This window comes from Gavialis gangeticus, unplaced genomic scaffold (assembly GCF_001723915.1).
Source record: "Gavialis gangeticus isolate Ggan-Ray unplaced genomic scaffold, GavGan_comp1, whole genome shotgun sequence".
NCBI lineage: Eukaryota > Metazoa > Chordata > Crocodylia > Gavialidae > Gavialis > Gavialis gangeticus.
The window spans coordinates 173,190,146-173,202,448 of record NW_017729022.1 but is presented as its reverse complement, the minus strand read 5'-3'; the positions used below and the strand labels follow the sequence as shown (position 1 = coordinate 173,202,448).

The following is a 12,303-nucleotide window of genomic DNA, read 5'->3' as shown; positions in this document are numbered from 1 at the left end:
TTGGTGGGACTGTGCACCTCCTGAATTAAGTGGCGGTCCTGGGTCAAAAGATCCCGACAAGATAAATGTCCAAATGCTTCTTGAAAGTGTTCAGAGTAGGTGCTTGCACCACCTCTGCTGTGAGTTTGTTCCAGGCCTTGGGGGCTTGGACAGTAAAGAAGTTTTTCCTCATGTCCAGCCTAAAATGGTCTTGCAGGAGTTTGTGACTGTTGGACCTTGTCATCTCCTGGGGTGCTGTGGTGAACAGGTGTTCCCCCAGATCCTGATGCACACCTCTTATGTACTTACAGGCTGCCACCAAGTCACCCCTGAGCCTGCGCTTCTCCAGACTGAAGAGTTCCATAGCTCGCAGCTTGCACTCTGATCATGTGCATGGCTCTCCTCTGAACTCTTTCAAGCTTCTCCACATCCTTCCTAAATTGTGGAACCCAGAATTGGATGCAATACTCCAGCTGTGGCCTCACCAAGGCCGAGTACAGAGGAAGGATGACGTCCTGGGTCTTGCTCGAGATGCATTGGTAGATGCAGGCCAGAGTTCTGTTGGCTTTGCCAGCTGCAGCATCACACTGGTAGCTCAAATTCATCTTGTGGTCAATCATGTCTCTTTTGGTCATGGTGCTAGCAAGCACTGCTAAGCCTATAAATGTGATGAAGGTTTTTATTCCTGAGGTGGAGCACCTTGCATTTCTCCATATTGAATGCCATCAGGTTTTCATCCACCCACCCATCAAAGTTAGACTTGATCACCAGCCTATCCTCAAGTGTGGAGACTCTTCCTCAAAGTTTGCTGTCGTCAGTGAACTTGGCCAGTCCGCTTTTGACTCCAGTGTCCAGATCGTTTATGAAGACATTAAAGAGTACAGGTCTGAGAATGGAGCCTTGGGGTTCACCACTAGTCATCGAATGCCATGTTGATTTGGCTCCATCAACTACCACTCTCTGGGTCCAACCTCAGAGCCAGTTCCCCAGCCATCAGACTGTGGAATAGTCAAGGCCAAAGTCGCCCAATTTTTCCATGAGGTCAACATACGACACCAAGACAAAGGTTTTTTAAAGTCCAAATATATGACATCAACCTCTTTCCTTTTGTCTTTGATTGTTATTTATATGCATTCAGCAGTAATCATTTTTTTCTTTTTTTTCTACAGTCCAGGATGAGAAGGCAGCACATATTCAGTGCTGAAGCCTTGCACAGGTAACCGGGGATGACAGCGACACATCCACTGATGAAATCTTATTCCAAGGCAGTGAGGATGCTGACTTTGTTCCAGATGTAGGAGACTGGCCATGTGTCTACAGGCCATGTGTCTATGGACGCTTCATCCAGCTCAGATGAGGAGGACTTGGTGCCACAAGCAGAAGTGATGCCAACACTTCCAGTGGGAAAGGGAAGAGGACCAGCCCAGGGCTGCCATGGAGAGCTACAGCAGGACCAAGGACAGCTACAGCAGGACATGGAGCAGAACCACTGACGTCACCCTTTATCGTTACTGGAATTGAAACAGTCACCTGTTGTGGAGATCTTCCTCAAATTATCAATATAAGTACAGATCTGGAATATTTTTCTTCTGAAAAGAGATGCCAATGCTGCAAATTATGTGCAGGAGGACCACCAAAAGACAGAACCCTAAACTAGTAGCAGGATTTTCCTATCAGGAATGTAAATTATTTCCTGTGGGTTGAAACAGCATGGGATACTTTTTATAATTTCCAGGATACAACAGTTGAACATAATAGCCCGAACTACTGGTACTTAAAAAATAAAAGAGGTTGTTTTTAAAAGGGGAGAATAGTTGGAATAAAAAGAGATCCTGGGGAGGTCTTATCAGCATCTCGGTCCTGACATTAAACTTACTTCCTGGTAGATGTCTTGACTGTGGTACAGCAGAAAAGGAGACAGAGATTCCATCATAGAATCACCCTTGAATCCTTTTGAAAGTGGATAGTATGATCTGGCATACACTTACTAGCCATGGGTTTTCTGTGATTAAATTTTTGGGATTTACTCAGCATCTCATGTATGCCTGAGTAATTTATGGGAAATGTGCAGCATTCCAGCCTGCAGCTGCCCCATGGTCCCCACTTGTTTCCAGACCAGGCTGACCACGGACTGGTAAAGGTGGGAGAGCAGCAGTTATTCTACTCCTCCTGGTCCCTGGGAAGAGCTCAGAAGCCTCTGCTCCCCTTATGTTCTCCAGATGGGGGTTACCGTAGTCTGGGGAAGGTACAGAGAGAGCCTTTTCCTGACACTCCTCCCAGTCCCCAAGAGAAGTGAAACAGCAGCTCCTCCCCCTGACTTACCTACACTGGTTTAGCCCAGTCTGGGGAACATAAAGGGAAGTTTTCCCTGCTGCTGCTCCAATCCATTTTCTTCAGACCGGGATAATCCCAGATTACCCAATGTCAATCATATTGAATGGAGAAAAAACTGTAGAGTAGTTTGCAAGTGAGGTAGGAGAGAGAAAGATGAGAACTTGTTTAAAAAAGTATTGTTTTTAAAATGCAGATTATTTATGTAAACTAAGCCTTTTCTTCAGCACACCAAAGGCTATTTCAGTCAAAATCTTGCAACTGGAAATTATTGTAAGAATGGCCAATGGTAATCTTCAAGGAACTTTTTCTCTAACTTGATTTTAAGGTGAATTAATATTATAACATCTTAAGGGTTTCATAAGCAGTGAAATATAATATATTTGGGGACATACTGAATGTCTGCCTCAACTGAGGCTCTGAAATAGAGGTGGATTTCTTAACAGAAATTTCTTAATAAAATCAGAATCGTAAGGCTGGAAGGGGCCCTGAAGGATCATCAGGTCCAGCCTCCTGCATAAGCAGGAAAGACATCAGGTGACTGTCCAGTCTTCTCTTGAAGACCTCTAGGGTAAATGACTGCACCACCTCTGAGGGCAGCTTGTTCCATAGTCTGGACACCCCGGTTGTAAAGAAGTTTTTCCTAGTGTTCAGCCTGAAACTATCTTCCAGGAGTTTGTGGCCGTTGTTTCTAGTTTTCCCCCAGGGTGCCTTGGTGAACAGTTGTTCACCGAGCCCCTGATGTATGCCTCTGATATAGCGGTAAGGAGCAATCACGTCCCCTCTCAGCCTTCTTTTCTTTAGGCTGAAGAGTCCAAGATCCCTCAGCCTCTCCTCATATGGCTTGCCATGCAAGTCCCTGATCATGCAGGTGGCCCTTCTCTGGACCCTCTCAAGCTTTAGCACATCCTAGTTGAAGTGCGGCACCCAGAACTGGATGCAATACTCCAGCTGCGGCCACACCAATGTTGACTAACGTGGGAGAATCACTTCTTTGGATTAACTGGAGATGAACTGATTGATGCATGCCACAGTTTTATTGGCCCTAGTGGCTACTGCATCACATTGCCGGCTCATATTCATGTTGGGGTCTATTGTTACCCCCAGATCCCTTTCATTTGTAGTGCTGGTCATGTTAGCGATGTCCAGCCTGTAGGTGTGCTGGGGGTTCTTCCTTTCCAGATACAGCACTTTGCATTTCCCTACGGTGAACCTCATCTGGTTTCATTCTGCCCAACATGCCAGCCTATCTAGGTCTGCTTGTATCTGCAGCCTATCTGCGGGTGTGTCCACACAACCCCATATCTTGGTGTCATCTGCAAACTTGGCCAGTGGGCCTTCCATCCCCTCATCCAGGTCACTGATGAAGATATTGAACAGCATTGGGCCAAAGTACCAACCTTTGGGGTACACTGCCACCCACATCTTGCCAGGATGACACTGATCCATTCATTTGGACTCTTTGTGTCCTACCCCACAAACAGTTTCACACCCACTTCATGGTCCTGCAGTTGAGCCCGATACTGATCAGAAAACTGGAAGATACCTTGTGGGATACCAGGTCAAAGGCTATCTGGAAGTCGAGGTATATGATGTCAACCGCTTTTCTCTCATCCAGGTGACAAGTCACCTGATCATAGAAAGAAATGAGGTTGGTCAGACAAGACCTGCCCACGATGAAGCCATGCTGGCTGTCATTCAGTATCGTGCCTTCTGCATATTTGTCACTTACAGCCTCTTGGATGAATGTTTCTAGGATTTTCCCTGGAATAGAAGTTAAGCTAATTGGCCTGTGGTTTCCTGGGTCTTCATGATTCCCCTTCTTGAAGATAGGCACAACACTGGTCCTCTTCCAGTCCTCTGGGATTTTTCCAGAGGCTCATGATTTTTGAAAGACCTTTTCCAGGGGCTCTGCGATTACTTCAGCACTCCTCCCAGGAGATGTCTGGATAGTTGAAGCCACTCTTGACAACCATGTCCCTTGCACGCACAGCCTCCATTAGTTTATGGGTGAATGCTAGATCACGTTCCTCCTCCTGGTTAGGCAGCCTGTAGTATACACCACCTACAGTCAGGTTTCTCTCGATGCGCTTCCCCCAGAGCTTGACCCAGAGGGTTTCAAGCTGTTCTTCTTTGGGGCCAACATTGGCCTATAGGGAAGTGTACTGCTCCTTCACACAGAGGGCAACACCCCCACCTCTCTTCCCTACCTGATCCTTTCTGTGAAGGATGTAGCCCTTTATGGGTAAGCTTCAGTCATGAGAGGAGTCCTACCAGGTCTCTGTGATCCCTACTAGATCATAGTGCCCAGTGGAAAGCAGGAGGACTGGTTCCCATGCCTCTACCATTGGTGTACAGGCACCTAAGTCCTTCTACTGAGGTCACGGGCTGCCTGTTGCATTGAAGGGGAGCTGTTTTCTCAGCTTCCATAAGAGCGGCTTGGCTTCACTGTCAGTGGAGCTTTCCTGTATATTATTCCCCAGGTAGGCTCCAGTTAGCATTTCCCCATCCCCCAATGATCTTAGTTTAAAGCCCTATCTAAGAGATCGGCCATCCTGGCAGAGAAAAAGCAAGCCTGGGAATAAAAATTCAGGAGTTGGCTGGACACTACGAGCTGAGGACTGAACACAGATACTGACTTCATGGCTTGTTACAATCTGATTGCTCTCTCCATTCCACAAGCGTTAAATGCACTCTCCCCTTTTTAATGGTCTTGATTTTCCATGAATTAAGTCATTGTTTCTTTTGCAGTTTTCTTGTCTGTTACCTATTCCTGTGAATGCATCTTCTCCAATATCATGCCCCTGCAAACTATTTTAGCTGTAGCTGTGCCTGCTTTTTCCTTAGTCCCAAAGAACAATGCATTGCATTCAAAAGCTTGCCTATATTTAAGTCTATCCCAACCATGCAGTTGTTCCAATAAAAGATATCACCCACAAAAATCCATTTCTCTTATGGATTTCTTAAGACATTTCAAGTAATCTCTTTCCTTGTATTTTACATTTTTAATGCCTTATGACATTAAAAATTATTTGAGATATTTTGCTTGAAATCTTATTAGCTATTCATTCTTCATACTTTCATTCACTGATATAATTTCATCAAAATATTATATCCGCTACCTGGAAAATACGTTGTAAGGACTGTAAGCAAGGTTGAGGCACAGCTAATATGGAGAAGTGTGACAAAAGACGTGGGCTAATCTCACTTCTTCCACCACTTGTAGGAGCACAGTTTGCTACCAGGGAGACATCCTGGACATTCTGTGAGAATTAGAAAAGGAAAAAATTCAGTGATAGCAAGTGCATTAGCATTTCAAAACTCCAGAAGTAATAAAAAATGTTCCCACTTGAATGTCTGTATTTTGTTTCAGCTGAAAGTATTGGGACTTATATACTTCAATGGTAAGAGGATCAGACCCCTAGGAAATAATCTGTAATCATGTGGTAGGTTCTGTATAAACACTGGCAAACTCTACAGTTTCATCGTAGTATACTAAAAATGTTAGTGATTTCATGGTAAATATCCTAAATTGTATTTAAAAAACAGGCCACATTCTAATTATTTGAAAAATGACAAAAAAGAAAATGACCTGCAATCATTATTTAAAAAAGAAACACCTCTCCCCGCAAGCAAAAGTAAATCCCACAAACAAACAAAAATTGAGGTATCCTTTTTAACAATTAACCAATGACAGGAAATTAGACTACAGTCATGGGTAGTTGAACTGTTTTAGAATGCATAAATTTCTGATTAGTCTGCTGAAATGTTTCTAGTTTTTACATAAAGTTTCTCTTTGATGATAGGTGAAAATATACAGTTATCTTTTGGACTAAGAAATTGCACTTTACCTATTTCTGAATTAACAGAAACAAGTGAAATGAGAGAGAGAGAGAGAGAGAGAGAGAGAGAATGCAAAAAAAGAAAGGGGGAAAGTTCAATGAAAAAACAGGTTAAAAATATAGATGTATAGGAAGAAAAAGAACAGTTTCTGTTAGCTTTGCAAAATTCTCATATAATGTATAAAGTTATGTCTATATATACTCCCTGCTCAGCTCCTATTCTTAACCTGTCTTTCCTTCTGAGTATTTATTTCTGAAATAAAAGCTGCTGTTATGTGCACCCTGTTTCAGAAAGTAAGTAGAACTGGGGGATCAGAAGGAGAAAGGGATGGAAGGTAGAGAACTTACTCAGTGTGTGTCATGTGCAGAGAAGTAGGGCTGTGTGAAGCTTCGGGTGCTGATTTGACTCAGAGGAGATTTGGCCTGATTTGGCAGTTGAAACTCTGAATCCAGATCAAATCAGGAGACCAATAAAAAGGTCCAAAAAGATTTGAAGCTCTCTGAATTGATTCAGAAAAGTTTCAGAGAGCTGCAGAGATTCGAGCAGTCTCTGCTCACTGCCACAGGGAGCTGGACCTAGACTCTGTGCTGGTAAGTAGGGGGCAGCGGAGGGGGGCTGGAGGAAAAGGAGGGGACCATGGCGGGGACCCCCACCAGGCCCCATCCCCTGCCTGCCCCACCAGCCCCCCTGAGTGCCCCCAATTTCTGCCCGCTCTCCCAGCCCCACCATGACTGCCCCACCCAGCACCAAATTACTGAATCAAATCACTGTCCCCCGAATTGGCTGAACTGCACAGGCCTACAGAGAACCCCGAGTGCAGAGGTGTAACTAGCAATTTCTATGTTCTGGGCAGAGATTGGAAAAGGTGTTGCACTAAGCACTGGAGAGTGGAGGCAGGCAGAGCTTGTACTTCTACTACAGTTATGCTACTGTCTAAGAGGGGCAATTAGTGGTCGGGGTAGAAGAAAACATAAGAAAGAAAAACAGCTTGAAGCAGAAGATAAGATTCTTTGGTTGTTGTCTTATATCAAGACAGCAACAACAGGGAGATATAGGGATTGTGGGATTATGGTGGTGGTCAAGGTCTGTGAACAGCCAAAACTCCAAATCTAGGAAGAAGAAAGTTTGGTCAGACAAGAGCTGTTATCAGAGACAGGTAGCTGTTCTCTCAGTGCTTTTTGTTCTCATACTCAAGCTATTATTTGTCAAAAAAGGAGCTATGGATCTCATCCATGTGCATGTGTGTGTGAATGGTCTCAATATCAGGGAAGAATTCAAACACATAGCTATATTTAAACATATACTTAAATCCTATTGAATTAATCAAAACCAAAGTTAGGCAGTGGGGGTGTGCAAAGTGGGCCCTATTTGATTCAGATTTGGCTCGAACCAGGGACAGTGATTCAATTTGTTGATTCGGATCACTGTCCCTGATTCAATTCGGCTGAATCTGAAAATTCGATGCTGATTCGGAGAATCAGGGATTCAGACACAGACACAGCTTTAATTTTTTTTTCTCCATACCTCAAGGTACTAGCATGATTTGTGAATGCTGCAATGGTGGGGTGGATGGAGCATCCCACAGGAGTTTGTGGGGGGTCCCTCCATGTGCTCAGCGGTGAACCTGGATTTGGACTGTAAGCACTTCTGATTTACTTCCGGGTCTGCCAGGAAGCAGGCAAGGCCCCCCCAGCTCAGCAATCAGCCTTGGGGGGGCCCCAGGTGCCCCCCCAGACCCAGGAGGCACCAGTTGTTGAGCCGGGGAGTGGAGGGGGGGCCCCTGCACGCTCCCCGGCAGACCCAGAAGTGGACCAGAAGTGCTTCTGATCCACTTCCGGGTCTGCTGCCAAGAACACTGGGGAGTCCCCCACGTTTTTGTGGGACACTCCCTGTGCCCCAGCATCACAGCATTCATGACCCACCTGCTACCTAGGGGTATGTAGAAAAAACATTTAAAGCTATGTCTATATCTGAGTCCCTGAATCTTTCTGAATCTCTCTGAATTGATTTGGAGGGTTCCAATTTGATTCGGAGAGATTAAAGGGTCCTCTGATTCGATTCGGAGATCCAGCCACTGAATCGGGCCGAATCTCTGCTGAATTGAATCAGGGACCAAAGCTTCACACAGCCCTATTAGGCATGTGCTCAAATACTTTTCAACATGGGTCAATGTATATAAATAAACAATGATCTTTATTTTCCTTGAAGAAACTGCTTAGGTTTCTGCACCTAAAAACTTCATCCTTTCAGTGAACAAACAGGAAATTAAGGGTCATATACTTTTCTGCTCGTATGCCACAGATTTAACTTCTGAAAAAAGCTAGTTATCAAAACTGATAAAAGTATGAAATCCACACCATACCTTCCATGCAAGTTGTTTACTGTTATAAAATCCTCCTAAATCTAAAAATTGCCTGAGTGATTCAAGTGGAGGCTGGGCACCATACTCCTCTGGCATCGGCATGTTCAGGTCATCAATGAACACTAGCACCTTCGAATAAATACAACAACACTGAATACCATATCTAAACTATGTTGAACTTTATTTTTCTTGTATTGTAATAGTGAGCATTAACATAAAATGATGGGAAGTCATGCAAGTAGCTATGAATCCACTACATTCTTGTCTTTCTAAAACATATAACTTGTGTATCTACTGAAGTATTTTTTCATAGCATATATCATTATCTGAACAACCCAGGTTTGATGAGACTCTACAAATAGTTGTAAACAATAGCCAAGATGCCTGATCTCATTCAAATAGAGATAGGGACAATGTTCTCATTTTAACCTAGATCAGCTTCTCCAGCAATATAATCTTTAGAAAGTGGTTCTGAGGAAAGAAGCCTCTCATTCTTCTTGCATACATGGGTGAGGTTGGTAGATTACGTTAGATTTCCAATAGCAAAAGATGACAAGGGAAGGACCACTACCATGAAATAACTTGAGACAAATTAATATTATGTATGTATGCATTTAGTTAGTTCTTATTTGGATGTAATGTATTACATATTTGTGAATGATGTCCAAGGAGAAAGCAATGGTACTGGACAGCAACATCTCATTGTTGGAGACTCATCAGAATATCTAGCTAATTGAGTAGCCTGGCTACATGAAATGTCTTGGAAGTTCTGTAGTTATTTTTGTAGGTACTATGATTCTTTTAAATTGATTACATAAAAACAAGGTTATTAATATATTATTTATGAAAAATGCCGTCACCCAATTCCCACCCAGAATTATGAACTACTGCACTAAAAATTGAAAGCAAGCACAATAGTAGAGGAAAGATATTAACCCAAGAGTTCTAAAGTACACAACAGTAGTTAGACAAAAACACCTCTGAAATGGGTTATGCAGTTCCGTTATCCTTTTAATTTCTTTTAGCACTGCCAATTGTACTAGAAGAGATCAGTACATTTACCTGTTTGGATTTTGGAGCACCCAGAACGTCTTTACTTTTTAGGATTAATTTCTGAAGAATCCATGTCTGGGTTTGAGCAGCACTGGTATGGGCACCAAACTGTATTTTGGTAACAATCACACCCTGGTTACTTTCAGATGATGATGTGATATTACTAGTTGCAGAATATGGCCTTTGGATCAACTTCAAAGCTGTGTCAGAAAATAGAGTCAGCATTGTATCTGACTAAAAGTGGATCTTATTGTACTCATTATTCCATTATGTTATTGATATTCCACTATGGTTATTAAACCTACTAATTTCATTTAACAATGTTACCAAAAATCTAATTCTTCTCGAAGTACATATTTCCTTTATATAATGATAGTATTTGCATGTGGCTTCCTGGATAATGATCATAATATGCCCATCTTCAAAATAAGCATTCCTATTAGATTTCTGATTAAAAGGTACAGCAAAATAATAAAGGTCATCTGAAAAAAGTCACTCATACTTGTCATATTCATGAAACACTTCTTACAAGGTTATTTAAAGCAAAGAACATTTCCTTAAGCTTTCTGAGTGACATGTTTTGTCATAAGAGTGCATTGAGGCCCTGGGCTGGCCACTGGATTAAAAAGACAGATAAGAAATGGTAATTATTTCAACCTTTACTACCAATAAAAGTAAGAAATCAGATATTTAATACAGTTATAATGTCTCATGTAATGAAATACATGGATAATTTAACATTTCTGCACATGAGCTAGCCAAGGAAAGTTCACTTGTCCACAGGTAGAGCACCACAGTGTTATACCACTGCTAATAAACATGTTCTTCCTTTCACATTTTGATTGAAAATTACTGATACTTTTTGAACAAGGGTCACATATGGCACAAAGGGTTGGCCTGGGTTGTGCACTGTAAATGGCACACATGCTGGACCAGCTCTGCATGCTGGCTCTAGGGTTGGTCTGGATTGGGTCATCCTCAAGCAAGAGGTCAGGGTCAGTCTGGCAGGGTGCCACATGCAGCACATGCCCTGTACTGGCCCTTGGCCATGTGCAGAGAATATGGCCAGTCCAGCCCTCTGTGCCATGTGCATCATGTGTGGTCCTAGGGCTTGCTGTATATGCAAAGCCAGTACAGGATGCACTGCAAGTAGCGTATGGACTGGGTTGGCACACTGGCTGCGTGTGGCACCCCTCTGGACTGGCCCTGCACCCTGGCTTCAGAGCAACCACTGCATATAGTACGTGCCCCGGACCGACCCATGTCACATGCAGTGCCAGGTCCAGCCTGTATGCTGCGTGCAGTGTAAGCCCTGGGGTGGGACCAGTGTGTATTGTTCATGCAGTGCAGTGTGGACCGACAAACACAGGCACTGCACGCAGCACATGGGTTCAGTCCTGACCTGATCTGACCTGACCTGCAGACTAGCCCATTGACACTTCTGTCCTAGAACAAGCGTTCCAATATAAACAAATGAGCTTTTATAATGTAACAGATACTTTATAGTTTTGAGTTAAAAGTATTTGCCTGGGTAGCTCAGAAGTGTAGTTGAAGTATGAGATAAAACACTTTTCCTTTTACTTCTGCAAGAGATAAAGGACATTTACTACTGATCTACTATCAAATACCCATATATTATTAACTAGCCAAAGTACGTGGCTTCGCACGGGCTGCAGTAACCAAATTTTAATGTTTTATAAAAAAAATATTTTCATTCTATCTGATTTCTCTCTACTAATAATGTGTTTAGTTTTGTACCTTATTTTACTTGTGTGATACAGCCTGACACTGTGAGCTTTTGGTCATACCAAAAACCTATAAAAGTTGAACATTTAAATGTATTAAACAACTGAATTGTGAGGTATAATTATTTATTTACTTTGTAAGACTTTAGCATAACACTGAGGATTTCACGACATTTTTCTATCCCCGTTTATGATGGTGTTTGATGCTTTTTTATCCACGTAGAGCTTCAGGATAGACAGTGTTGCATGTTTTGCCATCTGGTGCCAAGATGAAAAGGTTTTTGCCATTGCCAGTTGTGAACTCTGGAACAACCAACATAGAGTTGGCTATGAGAAAAGCCTGGGCATCGCAGGTTGAGGCCAACAACTTTGAGTGACTGTCCCTGTGCCTTGTTGATGCTTATGGCAAAACTGAGGTGGATGGGGAACTGGAACCATTTAAATAGACATGGCAGGTCAGGAGAAATGATTGGAGTGCGTGGAATGAAGACATCCTGTCCTGCTGCATGGTCAGTCATTATGGTGGCTTCAATGACATGTGGCATGAGCTTTTTGACAGCCAATCGTGTTCCATTGCAGAGTGCTGGTGGGTCCAGATTCCTGAGAAGAATGATGAGTACACCAATCTTGAGCTCCAGGTTGCATGAAGGCACACCTGGTGGTTCGAGAAAGTTGAGAAATTCTGTTGGGTAGTTGACTGTCTCACTGGTGTCTAGGACAGTGTCCACTGACTTGTATTTTTGCACAGTGCCAGGCAATTGAGAAAGAAGGTCTTTGTTTATGGTATTGACTGCATCCTTTTTTGGTGCCAGGATGGCTCTTTGGCGTAGCCACTTGTGGTCATGAAAGTGATATGCAACATTTGGAAAAACTGCCTCCTTCAGTTTTTGAAGTGTTGCAACTGCTTTCCCCAAGTTGTTCACTGAGATAGTTTCATCTTGATTCTCAGAAATTGTAGTGAAAATAGATACTTTTCTCTATGTTTCTTTG

At 43.0% G+C, this 12,303-nt stretch overlaps 1 protein-coding gene across 1 annotated transcript in view; it reads right to left on the bottom strand.

The window, feature by feature from the left end:
- Positions 1 to 12,303, bottom strand: part of DNAH14 (dynein axonemal heavy chain 14) — a 333,831-nt gene that overhangs the window by 150,079 nt on the left and 171,449 nt on the right. Inside the window, exons 32-34 of the mRNA XM_019515912.1 lie at positions 9,578 to 9,768; positions 8,516 to 8,644; positions 5,433 to 5,573 (exon numbers count right to left, since the gene is read on the bottom strand). Of these exons, the coding sequence (XP_019371457.1) occupies positions 5,433 to 5,573; positions 8,516 to 8,644; positions 9,578 to 9,768 (461 nt within the window). The remainder of the gene's footprint in view (positions 1 to 5,432; positions 5,574 to 8,515; positions 8,645 to 9,577; positions 9,769 to 12,303) is intronic.